The sequence below is a fragment of the Tachyglossus aculeatus genome, chromosome 22 (assembly GCF_015852505.1).
Source record: "Tachyglossus aculeatus isolate mTacAcu1 chromosome 22, mTacAcu1.pri, whole genome shotgun sequence".
Classification (NCBI taxonomy): Eukaryota; Metazoa; Chordata; class Mammalia; order Monotremata; family Tachyglossidae; genus Tachyglossus; species Tachyglossus aculeatus.
Window position 1 is genome coordinate 31286256 of NC_052087.1, and position 14678 is coordinate 31300933.

Here is a 14678-nt window from a genome sequence, read left to right on the forward strand (position 1 = left end):
TGAAAATCAGGCAGATGAAATAAATGTCCACATCTCTTTCACCTCTTATTTCCTTGCTCTAGCTACCCAGATCTTCTCTGTACAATCGACCTGTTTTTTTTTTTCCATAGGCTTAGTGGAAACCTGAATTCCAACAGTCTATCAGATTAAAAACTTCACTTCTTCCATCTTAATGTCTATACAGCCATCTGTTACCCTATGTCATTTAAAATAAAATATTTTCAGAAAAAGGGATAATTCCTGCTCAATGAGACAGAAAGCTTAGTATGGTCTTCAGTTGATGTTAAAATTAATTGTAAGCTTCTAGGGAGTAGGAGTTAGGTCTTTGATGTGTGCTGTGCAGTGATGGCAGATGTGGGTTTTAGCAGAAATCGTTTCTATTAAATGCTTGTGTACAAAGCAGGGTTCTACTCACCATACAACTGCCTCACTTTCTCCTTGCCGGTAGGTGAGGCACAGAGAGGGGTTTGAAAACTCATTTTCAAACATGGGAGGGATGGCATTTTGGATTTTAAATGGGAAATAGTCTTGCTTAGTGGAAAGAGAAGGAATCTAGGAGTCAGAGGACTTGGGTTCTGATCCTGCTTTGCCATTTGCCTGCTGTGTGACCTTGGGCAAGTCACTTATCTTCTTTCTCTGTGCCTTAGTTACCTCACCTGTAAAATTGGAATTGAGGCTCTGAGTCCCATGCGAAACCTAGACTGATTCCAACGCGATTATCTTGTGTCTACCCCAACACTTAGTACTGTGCTTGGTACACAGTAGAAACTTAAATAGCATTAAAAAAATCATTTTTACATCGCTCGGTCTATTAGTGCATAACTTTTGCTAAGGGAATAATTCACCAGATTGAGATCGTTTAAAGACTTGGGGAAGCCTGGAATTGCCCAATGGAAGGGATTTATTTAAGATCATGTTTTTCATTTAAGGAAAGAGGGAAGTGTTCTAGGTGGTACCTTCTTCTGCAATTGAAACTATGATGTGAGGATTTAGGACTTGAAAGAGAAAGAAACTAGGAACAGGGAGATGGCTGCTGATAATAATAATGATGATGGTATTTGTTAAGCACTTACTATTTGCAAAGCACTGTTCTAAGCACTGGAGGGGATACAAGGTGATCAGGTTGCCTCACATGGGGCTCACAGTCTTACTCCCCATTTGACAGATCAGATAACTGAGGCACAGAGAAGTTAAGTGACTTGCTCTAAGTCACACAGCTGGGATTAGAACCCACGACCTCTGACTCCCAAGCCCAGGCTCTTTCCACTGAGCCAGGCTGCTGATCAGTGGGAAAAAATGGTGAACCTTCTAGAATGGAAGAGAAATACTGGGAAAAGTAGCTTCCAGAGCACTAGAGACAATATCCATGGAGTTTGAACAATATGATGCAGAAGTCAGAGGAACATTAAGGAACTATCCCCATGAGACTGTCTAGGTATTTTTGTTACAGTTTTATGTTATAATCTGAAGCTAATTTTCCCCTCACTTGGCAGGTAAACAATCAGAAGTGTACTGCCTACAAGTTTATTTGAGGGGTGCTAGGATCAGAGGGTTTTTTTATTTAAATGGTATTTGTTACGTGCTTACTATGTGCTGGGCACTGCACTTAAGTACTGAGGTAGGTACAAGCTAATCTGGTTGGACACAGTCTGTGTCCCACATGGGGCTAACAGGCTAAATGCCCCTTTCTTGGATGAGGTAATTGAGGCACAGAGAAGTTGAGTGTATTCACAAATGTCACAAAGATGCAAGTGGTGGAGATAAGATTAGAATCCAGGTCCTTCTGATTCTCAGTTCATTCATTATTGAATTGTACTTATTGAGCACTTACTGTGGGCAGAACACTGCATTAAGTGCTTGGGAGAGTACAGTATAACAATAAATGGACATATTCACTGCCCACATTAGGTTTATAGTTGAGAGGGGTGGAGACAGACATTGATAGAAATAAATACAATGTGTGTAAGCGCTACTGAGCTGGGAGGGGAAATGAACAAAGGGAACAAGTCAGGGTGACACAGAAGGGAGGGTGGGAAGAGGAAAGGGGGGCTAGTCAGGGAAGGCCTCTTGGAGGAGACATGCCTTCAATAAGGTTTTGAAAAAGGGGAGAGTAATTGTATGTTGGATTTGAGCAGGAAGGTCATTCCAGGCAACAGGCAGGACTTGGGTGAGGGATAAGTGGTGAGATAGATGAGATGGAGATACAGTGGGTTGTAATAGGAGAGTAGCGAGGAGAAATAGTAGGAAGCAAGGTGACGGGGTGCTTTAAAACAAATGGTGAGAAGTTTTTGTTTGATGCAGAGGTGGATGGGCAACCCCTGGAATTCTTTGAGGAGTTGGGAAACATGTCCTGAACGTTTTTTGTAGAAAAATGATCTGGGCAGCAGAGTGAAGTATGGACTGGATTGGGGTCTGTGTTCTGTCCACTGGACCACACAGCAAGAGTTAAGACTCTGACCTGATCTAGGGATCTGGTTGGAATTTGGGCTAGATTTATAATTGGGTTTAGGGCCTAGGAGAGGATTGGGCTATAGCCTTTAACCCGGCTTCTCCTTTTTATTCATTCATTCAATCGTGTTTATTGAGTGCTTACTGTGTGCAAAGCACTGTACTAAGCACTTGGGAAGTACAAGTTCGCAACATATAGTGACGGTTCCAGGGAAAGAGACAGACCTGAGTGCAGGGTACAGGGGTGCACATGTAGCCGGCCCAGAGAGAGTTAAAGAGATCCGAGCAGGGCCGAGCTGAACAGAGTGTGGCCAAGGGGAACTGAGTTGGGCTGGACCACTCAGATGATGCTGCTGATGGCATTTATTAAGTGCTTACTATGTGCAAAGCACTGTTCTAAGCGCTCAGATCTGAGGAGAGCCAGACAGAGCAGTGCAGGCTCTGAGTGGAACTCCGCTTGGAGGCATCTTTGCCCACCCTCATCAAGCAGTCACTGGAATGGCAGAGAATGTGTCTATTTATTGTTATATTGTACTCTTCCAAGTGTTTAGTACGGTCCTCTGCATATAGTAAACTCTCAATAAATATGACTGACTGAATGAATAAACTGAGCACCTACCGTGTGCAAGGCACTGTATTAAGTGCTTGGAAGTGTACAGTGCAACTGTTAAGGTAGGCATGATGCCTGTTCACAGAGCATACTATCTAGAAGGATAGAAAGGAATTAAAAACGAATGAACAAAAAACAAGAAAACATCATAATGAGAAAGAGGTAAGATATAATAATAATAATATTGATGGTATTTGTTAAGTGCTTACTATGTGCAAAGCACTGTTCTAAGTGCTAGGGGGATGCAAGGTGATCAGGTTGTCCCACGTGGGCCTCGCAATCTTCATCCCCATTTTACAGATGAGGTAACTGAGGCACAGAGAAGTGAAGTGATTTTTCTAAAGTCACACAGCTGACAATTGGCGGAGCCGGGATTTGAACCCGTGACCTCTGACTCCAAAGCCCAGGCTCTTTCTGCTGCGCCATGCTGCTTAACATGAATCCTGTGAGTCTGGGCTATTTTAGTGCCTTAACCATTATAGACTCAAGTCCATTGATGCAAGTGGCTCAAGGTTCGCTGGCTGGGGTGTAGTAGAACAGCGAGGTGAGGTAGGAATGGGCAGCTAGTGGTGTGTCCTAAAGTGGATGGGCAGGACTTTCTGTTTGATAGGGAGATGGATGAGCAATGATTGGCAGTTTTGGAGGAGAAGGGAGACCCAGGGAAGCAGCGTGGCCTAATGGATAGAGCATGGGCCTGGGAATCAGAAGGTCCTGGATTCTAATCCCAGCTCTGCCACGCGTCTTCTGTGTAAATTGGGCAAGTCACTTCACTTATATGTGCCTCAGTTACCTCATCTGTAAAAAGAAGATTAGAACTGTGAGCACCATGTGGGACAGAGACTGGGTCCAACCCAGTACTACTACTACTAATAATAATAATAGCATTTATTAAGCGCTTACTATGTGCAAAGCACTGTTCTTAGTGCTGGGGAAGTTACAAAGTGATCAGGTTGTCCCACAGGGGGATCACAGTCTTAATCCCCATTTTACAGATGAGGTAACTGAGGCCCAGAGAAGTTAAGTGACCTGCCCAAAGTCACACAGCTGACAATTGGCGGAGCCGGGATGCGATCCCATGACCTCTGACTCCAAAGCCCGGGCTCCTTCCACTGAGCCGTGCTGCTTCTCCATGGTGAATTATCTCCAATTATCTTATGCCTACCCCAGGCTTAGTACAGTGTCTGACACATAGTAAGTGCTTAACAAATACCACAATTATTATTGTTATGGATTGAAGGGACTGATCCCTGTAATTTGCACCCCTCATTGAGTCACAACCCAGAGGTTATGGGGTCACTGGGACACCCAGAAAGGGGAGAAAAGGACAGTGGACTTGGGCCTGGGGAGTGCCCACAGCTTCCTCCCCACCCCAGTCCATCTTTGTTCTGGTTAACAGAGGGAGTGGGAGGAATAGGGCAGTGGATGAGAGACTCTCAATTTAAGGAAATTACTTAGAAGTGATGTAGGCACATTAAGTATGGGAATTGTGTAAGTTATGTGAATCACACAACTACATAAATTACAAGAAGTGCCTGAAGTGCTTATGAATGTAATTTACGTAAGGCTCTCCATTACCTAGGCATTCCTGCTGATTGTTTCAATATCATTTTAACTGAAATTCTAACTCATTTCCCGGCTAATTTTTTAAATCCATATATGTGAATTGAGCAAGAGACTAAAATTACATAAATTATGTAGACTGTGTAAATGATGTGTGCTACCTAGGGTAACACATGTAATATTAACTGCTGAAAATAGACAGCAAAAGTGATTTTTTTACTAGCTTCTCTTTAAGCAAGACACTTTAGCTATATGATTTGTGCATTCTTTCATGTTTTCACAACTGCGTCATTCTGTAGCCAACTGGTAGGATGAAATATTTGGAAGTTAAAGAAAGTATGAACACTTACCCCTTATGTTGACCATTAAGATTGTACATTTGCTTTCTGTAACTGGCTCTTGAAACAATCAATCTATAGTAATTTTTGAGTGCTGATTGTATGCAGAGTACAATCCTAAGCACTTGAGAGGGTACAGTAGAGGTAAAAGACTTGATCCCTGCCCTTAAAAATATTACAATCTATTGTAGGCGACTGTCACAGAATAATGTCCAGTTGGATGAAAAATAAAATGGAAAGGTGGAAAAATGAACCATTAAATTCTTAAAAATAGTGCACATTAATCTCTGCATGCCTAAGGGGTATGGATGGCTGTCAGTGCAAATGAATCCAGTAGGTAGTTGAGAGGGTATAATCTGGGGAGAAGAAAATAATCAGAAAATAGTTCAATTAAAGTCAAAAATATGGGCAAAGTTATAGAATTGATAGCACTATCTATGAAACTATACTGAAGCTTGTTTTCAACTCTATGAAGATAAGTTCCTGTGTTTGTTCCACCTCCTCCTTTGATAAGGAAGATCTTCAGGGACTTTGGGAACTGACAAAGTCCCTGGACCTTTAAAATGCTTTGCTTTAACAGCTGGGTCTTCAAGGCAAAGTTTTTTTCCAAAGATAGTTCTACACCAAGCAGTTGCTGGGTCAAGGGGGAAAATTTTGTAGTTGTGCTTCTTTTTTTTTTCCCTCTGAGCTCAGACACAGGTGGGTGAGGTTGCACGGCTCAGACAGCCCCAAAGAAATAAATTTGACTCTCGGAAACCGGAGATGACTCGAGATTCAGAAACTCCAGTTTCTCGGAACCTGCCTCCATCCATTGTAAAGGTTGGATTTCCACTGAGATCTGAGTTCTGTCCTGATGCAGCTCTGAAGAGCCTTTTGGTTCACATGACTGGAAATAAAGATTCAAGCACACAGAAATGCATCACTGTGTGAAGATTAACAAGGGGGTAAGTTATTTTTTTCTTTTTTATAACATGAACGTTTTCTCATTGTCTCAGTTCTCATCCTTTGGTTCCTGGCCTTTTCATTTGCAGGTCCCTAGTCATTTCAGTATAAAATGGAAGCCATATTGCTATGACCTAGATTAAGATTGGCTGACTCTCTTTGGAAAGTTGAACGTGGATTGTAAATTTTGGTCTTCATTTAAATCACAAGCTTATTTCTGAACTATCATGAGACAGATAAGGCTCTTTTTTTAACCAGACATTTCTCTTTTGGAAGATCTCAAAGATGGACTAATGAATGTCTCAATAAACACTTCCATGTGATTTCTTGGTTCTAATCAGGTGGTCCTTAAAGGAATTCCATGAATAATGGGCTTTGTTAGAGACAGGAAATCGGATTGTTGGAATTCTGAAACCTTCTCATATGACAGATATGATCTCAAGAGGAATATATTTATTGTTGGTCACCATGGCCCAGTGGGAAGATCATGGGACTGCTAGACCTGGATTTTAATCTCAGATCTGCCCCTGGGCTGCTGGACTGCTGGGTGAACATGAGCCACTCAATCTCTTAATAACAGTATTGATAATAGGCAGTGAATGTGTCTACCAATTCAGTGATATTGTACTCTTCCAAGAACTTAGTACAATGCTCTGCAAATATTAAGCACTCAATAAATATGATTGATTACTTGATATATAATGGTATTTGTTAGGCACTTACTCTGTGTTTTACACAAGAATAGATGCAGGATAATTGTTATCACTACTATTTTTATTGGGGTATATGTTAAGGCCATATTATATGCAAAGCACTACACTAAGCGTTGGGGTGGATACAAGATAATTATTCCAGAAAGAGTCCCTGTGCCATCTGGGGCTCTCAGTTTAAGTATGAGGGAGGAAGGATTTAATTCCCATTATACGGATGAGGAAACTGAAGCACAGAGAGGTTAAATAATTTGGACATGGTCACACAACAGGGAGGTGGCAGAGCTGGAATTGGAATCCAAATCTCATGACTCCCAGGATGCTGTTCTTTCCAGGTTACTTCTTTTGTACTACAGTTTTCTCAGCTGTAAACTGGGGATAGGATTCCCACTCTCCTTACTTCTTAGATTGTGAGCTGTAAATGGGAGAAGAACTGTTTCCTATCAGATTAACCTGTATTCTGGTACTTAATACAATGCCTGGCATATGGTAGGCACTTAATAAATAAAAAAAACCATTTTTATCTTCTCACGAGAAATGAAAGAGATGTATATTCCGCAAAGATATAAAATTTCTCTTGCAGTGTTCACAAAATCCGTCGACATACTATTGTAAGATATGTTCAATTGTATATATATAATGAAATGGCCACTGCAATTTTCTAAATGTTATATAAAGTTTTTCATTTTGCAATCATTTCAGATAAATATTCGTCATTCCCAGGATGGAAAAGAGGAACAACGTCACAGAATTTGTTCTCTTAGGACTGTCCAGTGACAGAAATTTGCAGATATTTTGCTTTGGGCTGTTCCTCTCCTGTTACATTACAATCCTCTTAGGGAATTTCCTCATCCTCATCACCGTCAGATGCAGTTCCCTCATCAAGCAGCCCATGTACTTCTTCCTCTGTCACTTGTCCCTCATGGACCTCTGCTACACTTCTACTGTGACTCCCAAACAGGTCCAAGATTTGCTGTCTGAGAAGAAAACCATTTCCTTCCGTGACTGCATGATTCAGCTCTTTACCATGCACTTATTTGGTGGGACTGAGATCTTCATCCTTGTGGGGATGGCCTACGATCGCTATGTTGCCATTTGTAAACCTTTGCACTATATGGTCATCATGAACAAGCAGCGGTGTGCCACAATGGTAGTATTGTGTTGGGGAGGAGCATTTCTCCATTCCACGGTCCAGTGGCTCCTTGTCATTATTTTGCCCTTCTGTGGCCCTAATAAGATTGATCACTATTTGTGTGATATTTACCCTCTCCTGGAACTGGCTTGCTCAGATACTTATGTGACGGGATATTTAGTCCTCGCTAATACGGGGACAATTGTGGTAGTTACTTTTGCAGTCTTGGTCTTCTCTTATGTCACCATATTAGCCAGTTTGAGGACCCGCTCTTTGGAGGGACGTCGCAAAGCCCTCTCCACCTGCGCTTCCCACATCACCGTGGTGGCATTGTTTTTCTTGCCCTGCATCTTCATTTACCTCCGGCCAGCCCAGACCTTCCCTGAGGATAAGGTGTTTGCTCTGTTTTACACCATCATCGCTCCCATTTTCAACCCCCTCATCTATACTCTGAGGAACAGAGAGATGAAAACAGCCATGAGAAAGGTGTGGTGTTGGAAGGTGTGTTTGGAGGAAAAAGTAGGCAGGTGAAATAGATGTCCACTTCTCCTGTCTTCTCCTCCTGCATTTGGCTTATTCTATCCACCCAACTCTTCTCTGTACAATCAACCCAGGTTTTCTCTTAGGCTCAGGAGGTACGAGAATTCTTACTGTTCATCGGACTGTAAACATCCCTTCCTCCACCTCAATGCCTATATTTAATATAGCCTGGAAGGCCTGTAATGCCTTCCCTCCTCACATCTGCCAAACTAGTTCTCTTCCCCTCTTCAAAGCCCTACTGATAGCTCAACTCCTCCAGGAGGCATTCCCAGACTGAGCCCCCCTTTTCCTCTGCTTCTCCTCCCCTCTCAATTGCCCCTACTCCCTCCTGCTGCTCTCCCCCTTCCCTGCCCCAAAGCTCTTGTCTATATTTGTACATATTTATTACTCTATTTTATTAATGAAGTGTATATATCTATAATTCTATTTATCTATTTTGATGATACTGATGCCTGTCTACTTGTTTTGTTTTGTTGTCTGTCTACCCCTTCTAGACTGTGAGCCCATTGTTGAATAGGGATTGTCTCTATTTGTTGCCAAATTGTACTTTCCATGCACTTTGTACAGTGCTCTGCACAACGTAAGCACTCAATAAATAAATTGAATGAATGAATGAATGCATGGTAGAAGGGTCAGAGTTTTTCTTCATATTTTGCTTTTTCTAATGGTGTTAAGCGCTTATGATGTGTCAGGCAATATACTTAAGCACTGGGGTAGATAAAAGATAATCAAGTTGGACAGAGTCTTGTCCCACATGGGACTAACAAGGCTTAATCTCCATTTTACAGGTGATATAACTGAGGCACAGAGAAGTTGAGTGACTTACTCAAGGGTACTCTCATCTAGTGGCTTAGCCAGGATAAGAATCAAGTTCCTTCTGATTCCCAGGCCCATGTTATATAGGTGAATGCTGCAAGAGTTAGGACTATGACTCAAACTAGGGCTCTGGTTGGAATTTGGCCATGATTTCAAGTTGGATTTAGATCCAAGAGAGAATCGGAAAACAATGTCAACCCCTGCTTTCCTTAAGGAGCATGGGGCAGCTTGCATCCCTGTAGCAAACACATAGTGAATACCACAATGATAATGATAAAGATCACTTGCCATCTGCCAATGGGCACGTCCCTTAACTTCTCTGTGTTTCATGTTCCTCGTCTGTAAAATGGGGATTCGATACCTGTTCTCCTTCCCACTTAGACTGTGATTCCTATGAGGGACAGGGACTGTGTCTGAGCTGATTATTTTCTATATACCCCACTGCTAAATACAATGTATAGCAGATAGTAGGCACTTAATAAATATCACATTTCTACCTATTGATTCTCTTAGACCTCCAGTCACTGTAGAGAACCTTTACAAAAGGGACAAGAATATAGGAGGGTATGAGAGAAGTCTTTATTTCCTTCTGAGACATGGAGGCCTGGAGCATGGCTTAGTGTATAGAACATGGACCTAGGATTCAGAAGGACCTGCATTATAGTCCCAACACCGCTACTTGCCTGCTGTGTAACCTTGGGCAGGTAACTTCACTTCTCTGTGCCTCATTAACTTCATCTGTCAAATGGGGTTAAGAGGTTGAGTACTATGTTGGATGGGGGTGTGCCCAGCTAGATTAAATTGTATCTACACCAGCTCTTAGAACAGTGTTTGGCACATAGTCAGCATTTCACAAGTACCGTAATGATTATTAGTATTGCCTTGGGAAAACAGTGCTGGGTAATAGTGCCACAATACATGAGCTCAGGAGGGGATGATGTTAATCAATCAATCAATCCATCAATCAATTGTGTATATTGGTGATGGCATTTTTTAAGCACTTACTATGTGCAAAGCACTGTTCTAAGTGCTGGGGAAGTTACAAGGTGATCAGGTTGTCCCACGCGGGGCTCACAGTCTTCATCCCCATTTTACAGATGAGGTAACTGAGGCACAGAGAAGTGAAGTGACTTGCCCAAAGTCACACAGCTGACAAGTGGCAGAGCCTTGATTTGAACCCATGACCTCTGACTCCAAATCCCGGGCTCTTTCCACTGAGCCATGCTGCTTCTCTTGTGTATACTGAGCACTTACCATGTGCAGAGCATTCATTCATTTCATTCAATTGTATTTATTAAGCACTTACTGTGTGCAGAGCACTGCACTAAGCACTTGGAAAGTACACTACAGGAATAAAGAGAGACAATCCCTGTCCACAACAGACTTCATTCAATTGTATTGATTGGGCGTTTACTGTATGCAAACCACTGTACTAAGCAGTTGGAGCACTTTACTAAGCAATTGGGAAAATGCAGTACAACAGAATTGGTAGACTTTACTCCTGCCTACAATGAGCTGACAGTTTACAGGGGGAGATAGACATTAAAATAAATTACATCTAGGGAAACATTAGAACATAAGGAGATGTACCATAAATTGTGGGGCCTGGGGTGAAAACCAAAGTTCTTAAGAGGTACACAGCCAAGTGCAGATTCATTGCAGAGGGAACGATGGGGAAGGTAAATGAAGAGAGAGCTTATTCAGGGAAGGCCTCTTGGAGGAGACCTTCTCCACTCATGGCTTGTCTGTGTGTTTATGACCTGCTCTTCGCCCCACATGCTGGGGTGGTTTGTGCTCTAGAGGGAGACACAGACTCCAGGAGTAAATTTCCAGTTGATTCTTTGATTCTGAAAAAATTTAAATAACTCTTCTTCCATAATTTAGAACTAGGTAAACCTGAGTTTCAATGCACGTGGATGATGTATAATTTATTTCCAAAGAGCACATTTTTACCAGCTTCTCTTTAAACAAGATACCTTAGCTATATGATTTGTGAGTTTCTTCAATGTTTTCATGACTGCATAATTCTGTAGCCAGCTAGTAGAATGAAATAGTTTGAAAATTAGAAGTGAATGAAAATTTATCCTTTATATTGACCATCAGAGTTATCAAATGCTTTCTGTAACTGGCTCATAAAGTGAGCAATCTGTAGTACTTAGATTGTAAACAAGTAAAGTAACAAGATTGCAAAGTAAACAATCTGAGTATTGACTGTTTGCAGAGCACAAACCTAAGCCCTTGAGGGAGTATAATAAATATAAAAGACATGATCCCTGGTCTCAAGCAACTTACAATCTTTTGGCAGTGAGAGGTACAGAATAATTTCCAATTGGTCAAAAAAGAAAATTGAAAGATGGTTAAATGAATGATTAAGTTCTTTAATAGTGTCTAAGTTGTACGGCTGGTTGTGAGTGCACATGAACTGACTGTGCAGTTGAGAGGGTACAATCTGGGGAGAAGAAAATAATCAGCAAATGGTTAAATTATAATAGAAAACATGGGTCAAGTTATGGAATTGATAGCAGCGCCTACGAAGCTGTACTCAAACTTGTTTTCAACCTGATGAAGAAAAGTTCCTGGATTTGTTCCACCCCCACTTCTGATAAGGGAGAACTTCAGGGACTTTGGGAGGTGGCAGTGTCCCTGGACCTTTAAAATGTTTTGCTTTAACATCTGGATCTTCTGGGCAAAGTTTCTCCAAAGATAGCTCTGCACCAAGCATTTGCTAGCTTGAGGGGGGAAACCTCGGAGTTGTCTTTTTTTTTTTCCCCTCCGACCTCAGACAAAGGTGGGTGAGGTTGCATGTCTCAGACAGCCCCGAGGAAATAAATTTGACTCTCGGGAAACCAGAGATTACTCGAGATTCAGAAACCTCAGTGTTTTGGAAACTGCCTCCATCCAATGTGAAGTTTGGGCTTCCACTGAGATTTGAGTTCTGTCCTGATGCAGCTCTGAAAAACCTTTTGCTTCCCATGACTGGACATAAAGATCCGAGCTCACAGAAACGTTTCACTGTGGGAAGACTAACAAAGGGGTAAGGTTTTTTTTTTTCTTCTATATCACAACAGAGTTTTCTCTTAATTTCTCAGTTGTCATTCTTTGATACATGGACTTTTCCTGTGCAGGTCCCTAGTCGTTTTAATATGAAAAGGAAGCCAAATTGCAAGGACCTAGATTCGAATTGGTTGACTCTCCTTCGAAAATGCAGAGCACAAATGGATTGTGAATTTTGATATTCACCAAAATCACAACCTTGATTCTGAAATATTGTGAGACAGGCAAAATTCATTTTTTAGTCCACCATTTCTCTTTTGGCAGATCTCCAGGACTGGCAGATCCAGGACTCCAGATTAAAAAATATCTGAATAGACACCCTCATGTGGGTTCTTGGTTCTAATCAGGTGGGCTTTATTGTTGTTGTCAAATTCCTTTGAGTTGTTTCTGAACCATGGTGACTCCTTGGACGTGTCTTCTCCAGAACATCCCATTTTCCTCTGTACTTGTTCTGGTTTGTAGTCCATAGAATTTTCTTGGTCAAAAATACGGAAGTCCTTTTCTCTTGCCTTCTTTCCCATGCTGCTGCTGCCCAGCATAGGTGAATCAACCACTTTGGCTTAGACCTTACTGTTATGGGCAACCCCAATGAGAGGATAGCTGTCTAGCTCCAAGCTCTAAGCTTCATCAGCATATATGAACTCTACTACCACGATAAGGTGTAGATTCAAAGGAGAGTGGGATTTATTAGAAAAAGGAAATCAGATTTCTTGAATTGTGAAGCATACTCATGTGACAGATATGATCTCTAGAGGAATATATTTATTTCCGGGCATTATCATCCAGTGGAAAGATGACAGAACTGGGAGTGAGAGACCTGGACATGGGAAGCAGCATGGCCTAGTGGGTAGAGCACAGGCCTGGGAATCAGAAGGACCTGGGTTCTCATCCTGGCTCCACCACATAGCTTCTCTGTGACCCTGGGCATGTCACTTCACTTCTCTGTACCTCAGTTACCTCCTCTGTAAAATGGGGACTACAAATGCGAACCCCATGTGGAACAGAGACTATGTCCAACCTCATTACCTTGTATTTATCCCACAGCTTAGAAGAGTTTTGGGTACATAGAAAGTGCTTAAGAAGTACCATAATTATTATTATTATCATTATTCTTATTATTAGTTCCTGCTCTGCTCCTGGACTGCTGGGTGATCTTGGACAAGCCACTCAATCTCTTAATAATGATATTAATAACAACTGGGCTGGAAATGTCCGTATCAACTCTGTTATATTGTGCTCTCCAATGTGCTTAGTACAGTGCTCTGCACATAGCAAGCGCTCAATTAATAGGACTGATTGCTTGTTTATAATAGTTACGGTATTTGTTAAGCATTTCCTCTGTGTTAAACACAAGAATAAATTCAGGATAATTATTTTTGTTACCATTTTTATTATGGCATTTTTTAAGTCCTATGTGCTAAGCACTGTATTATGTATTAGGGTAGATAAAAGATAATCAGAACAGAGAAGCAGTGTGACCTAGTGGATAAAGCAAGAGCCTGGGAGTCAGAAGGACCAGGGTTCTAATCCTGGTTCCATCACTTGTCTGCTGCTTGACCTTGGCCAAATCACTTAAAATGATAATAATAATAATAATAATAATAATAATAATAATAATGGAATTTAAGTGCTCATTATGTGCTAGCATTGTTATAAATCCTTGGGGAGATTCAAAGTAATCAGGTTATGCCATGTGTGGCTCACAGTCTTAATCCCCATTTTCCAGATGAGGTAACTGAGGCACAGAGAAGTTAAGCGACTTGTCCAAAGTCACACAGCTGACAAGTTGTGGAGCTGGGATTAGAGCCCACGACCTCTAACTCTCAATCCCGGCCTCTTTCCACTAAGCCAGGCTGCTTCAACATGTCGACATGTGGGATGCAAACCCTGTACAGTCTGATTATCTTGTATCCATCCCAGTGCTTCGAACAGTGCCTGGCACATAGTTAACACAATAAATAACATAAAAAAACTGGGGACACTGTGTCTAAGTAGTAGGGAGGTAGAATTGAATCCCCATTTCATAGATGGAGAAACTGAGGCACAGAGACGTTAAATGAGTTGGTCAAGGTCACACAGCAGGCAGGTGAGAGAGCAGGAATTAGAACCCAAATCCTGTGACTCAGGCTTGTGCTCTTTCCATTAGGCCAGGCTGCTTCTCTTTTCCCTCAGTTTTCTCCATTGCAAAATGGGGATAAAATTTTCCCTCTCCCTACTTCTTAGATCGTGAGTCCGATATGGAAGAAGGACTGTTTCCTAACCAAGTAGTCAGTATTCTGGTACTCAACACATTGCCTGGCACATGGTGAGCACTTGTTGAATAAAAAAAATTTCTATCACCTCACCTGAAATGAAAGGGATGTATATCCAGAAAAGATATAAAGTTTCTCTTGCAGTGTTCTCATATCCATTGACACAGTATTGTACGTGATATTCAATTATAAGTAGAATGAACTGTCACTGTAATTTTCTAAATGTTATTTTCGATGTTTAATTTTGCAGTCATTTCAGGTAAATGTTTCTCATTC

The 14678-nt window shown here is 41.5% G+C and overlaps 1 protein-coding gene across 1 annotated transcript; it reads left to right on the forward strand.

Annotated features, from left to right (window-relative positions):
- The first annotated feature begins 7332 nt into the window (after window positions 1-7332).
- Window positions 7333-14665, forward strand: LOC119944011 (olfactory receptor 4P4-like). Its single transcript, XM_038765239.1, has 3 exons — window positions 7333-8267; window positions 11879-12130; window positions 14653-14665. The coding sequence occupies exons 1-3, from the start codon at window positions 7333-7335 to the stop codon at window positions 14663-14665; spliced, it is 1200 nt and encodes a 399-aa protein (XP_038621167.1).
- Window positions 14666-14678: the final 13 nt, after the last annotated feature.

Coding starts and splice junctions, on each gene's coding strand:
- LOC119944011 (XM_038765239.1), top strand. CDS start 7,333: ATGGAAAAGAGGAACAACGTCACAGAATTTGTTCTCTTAGGACTGTCC. Junction 8,268..11,878: donor TTGGAGGAAAAAGTAGGCAG/GTGAAATAGATG, acceptor CTCCGACCTCAG/ACAAAGGTGGGTGAGGTTGC.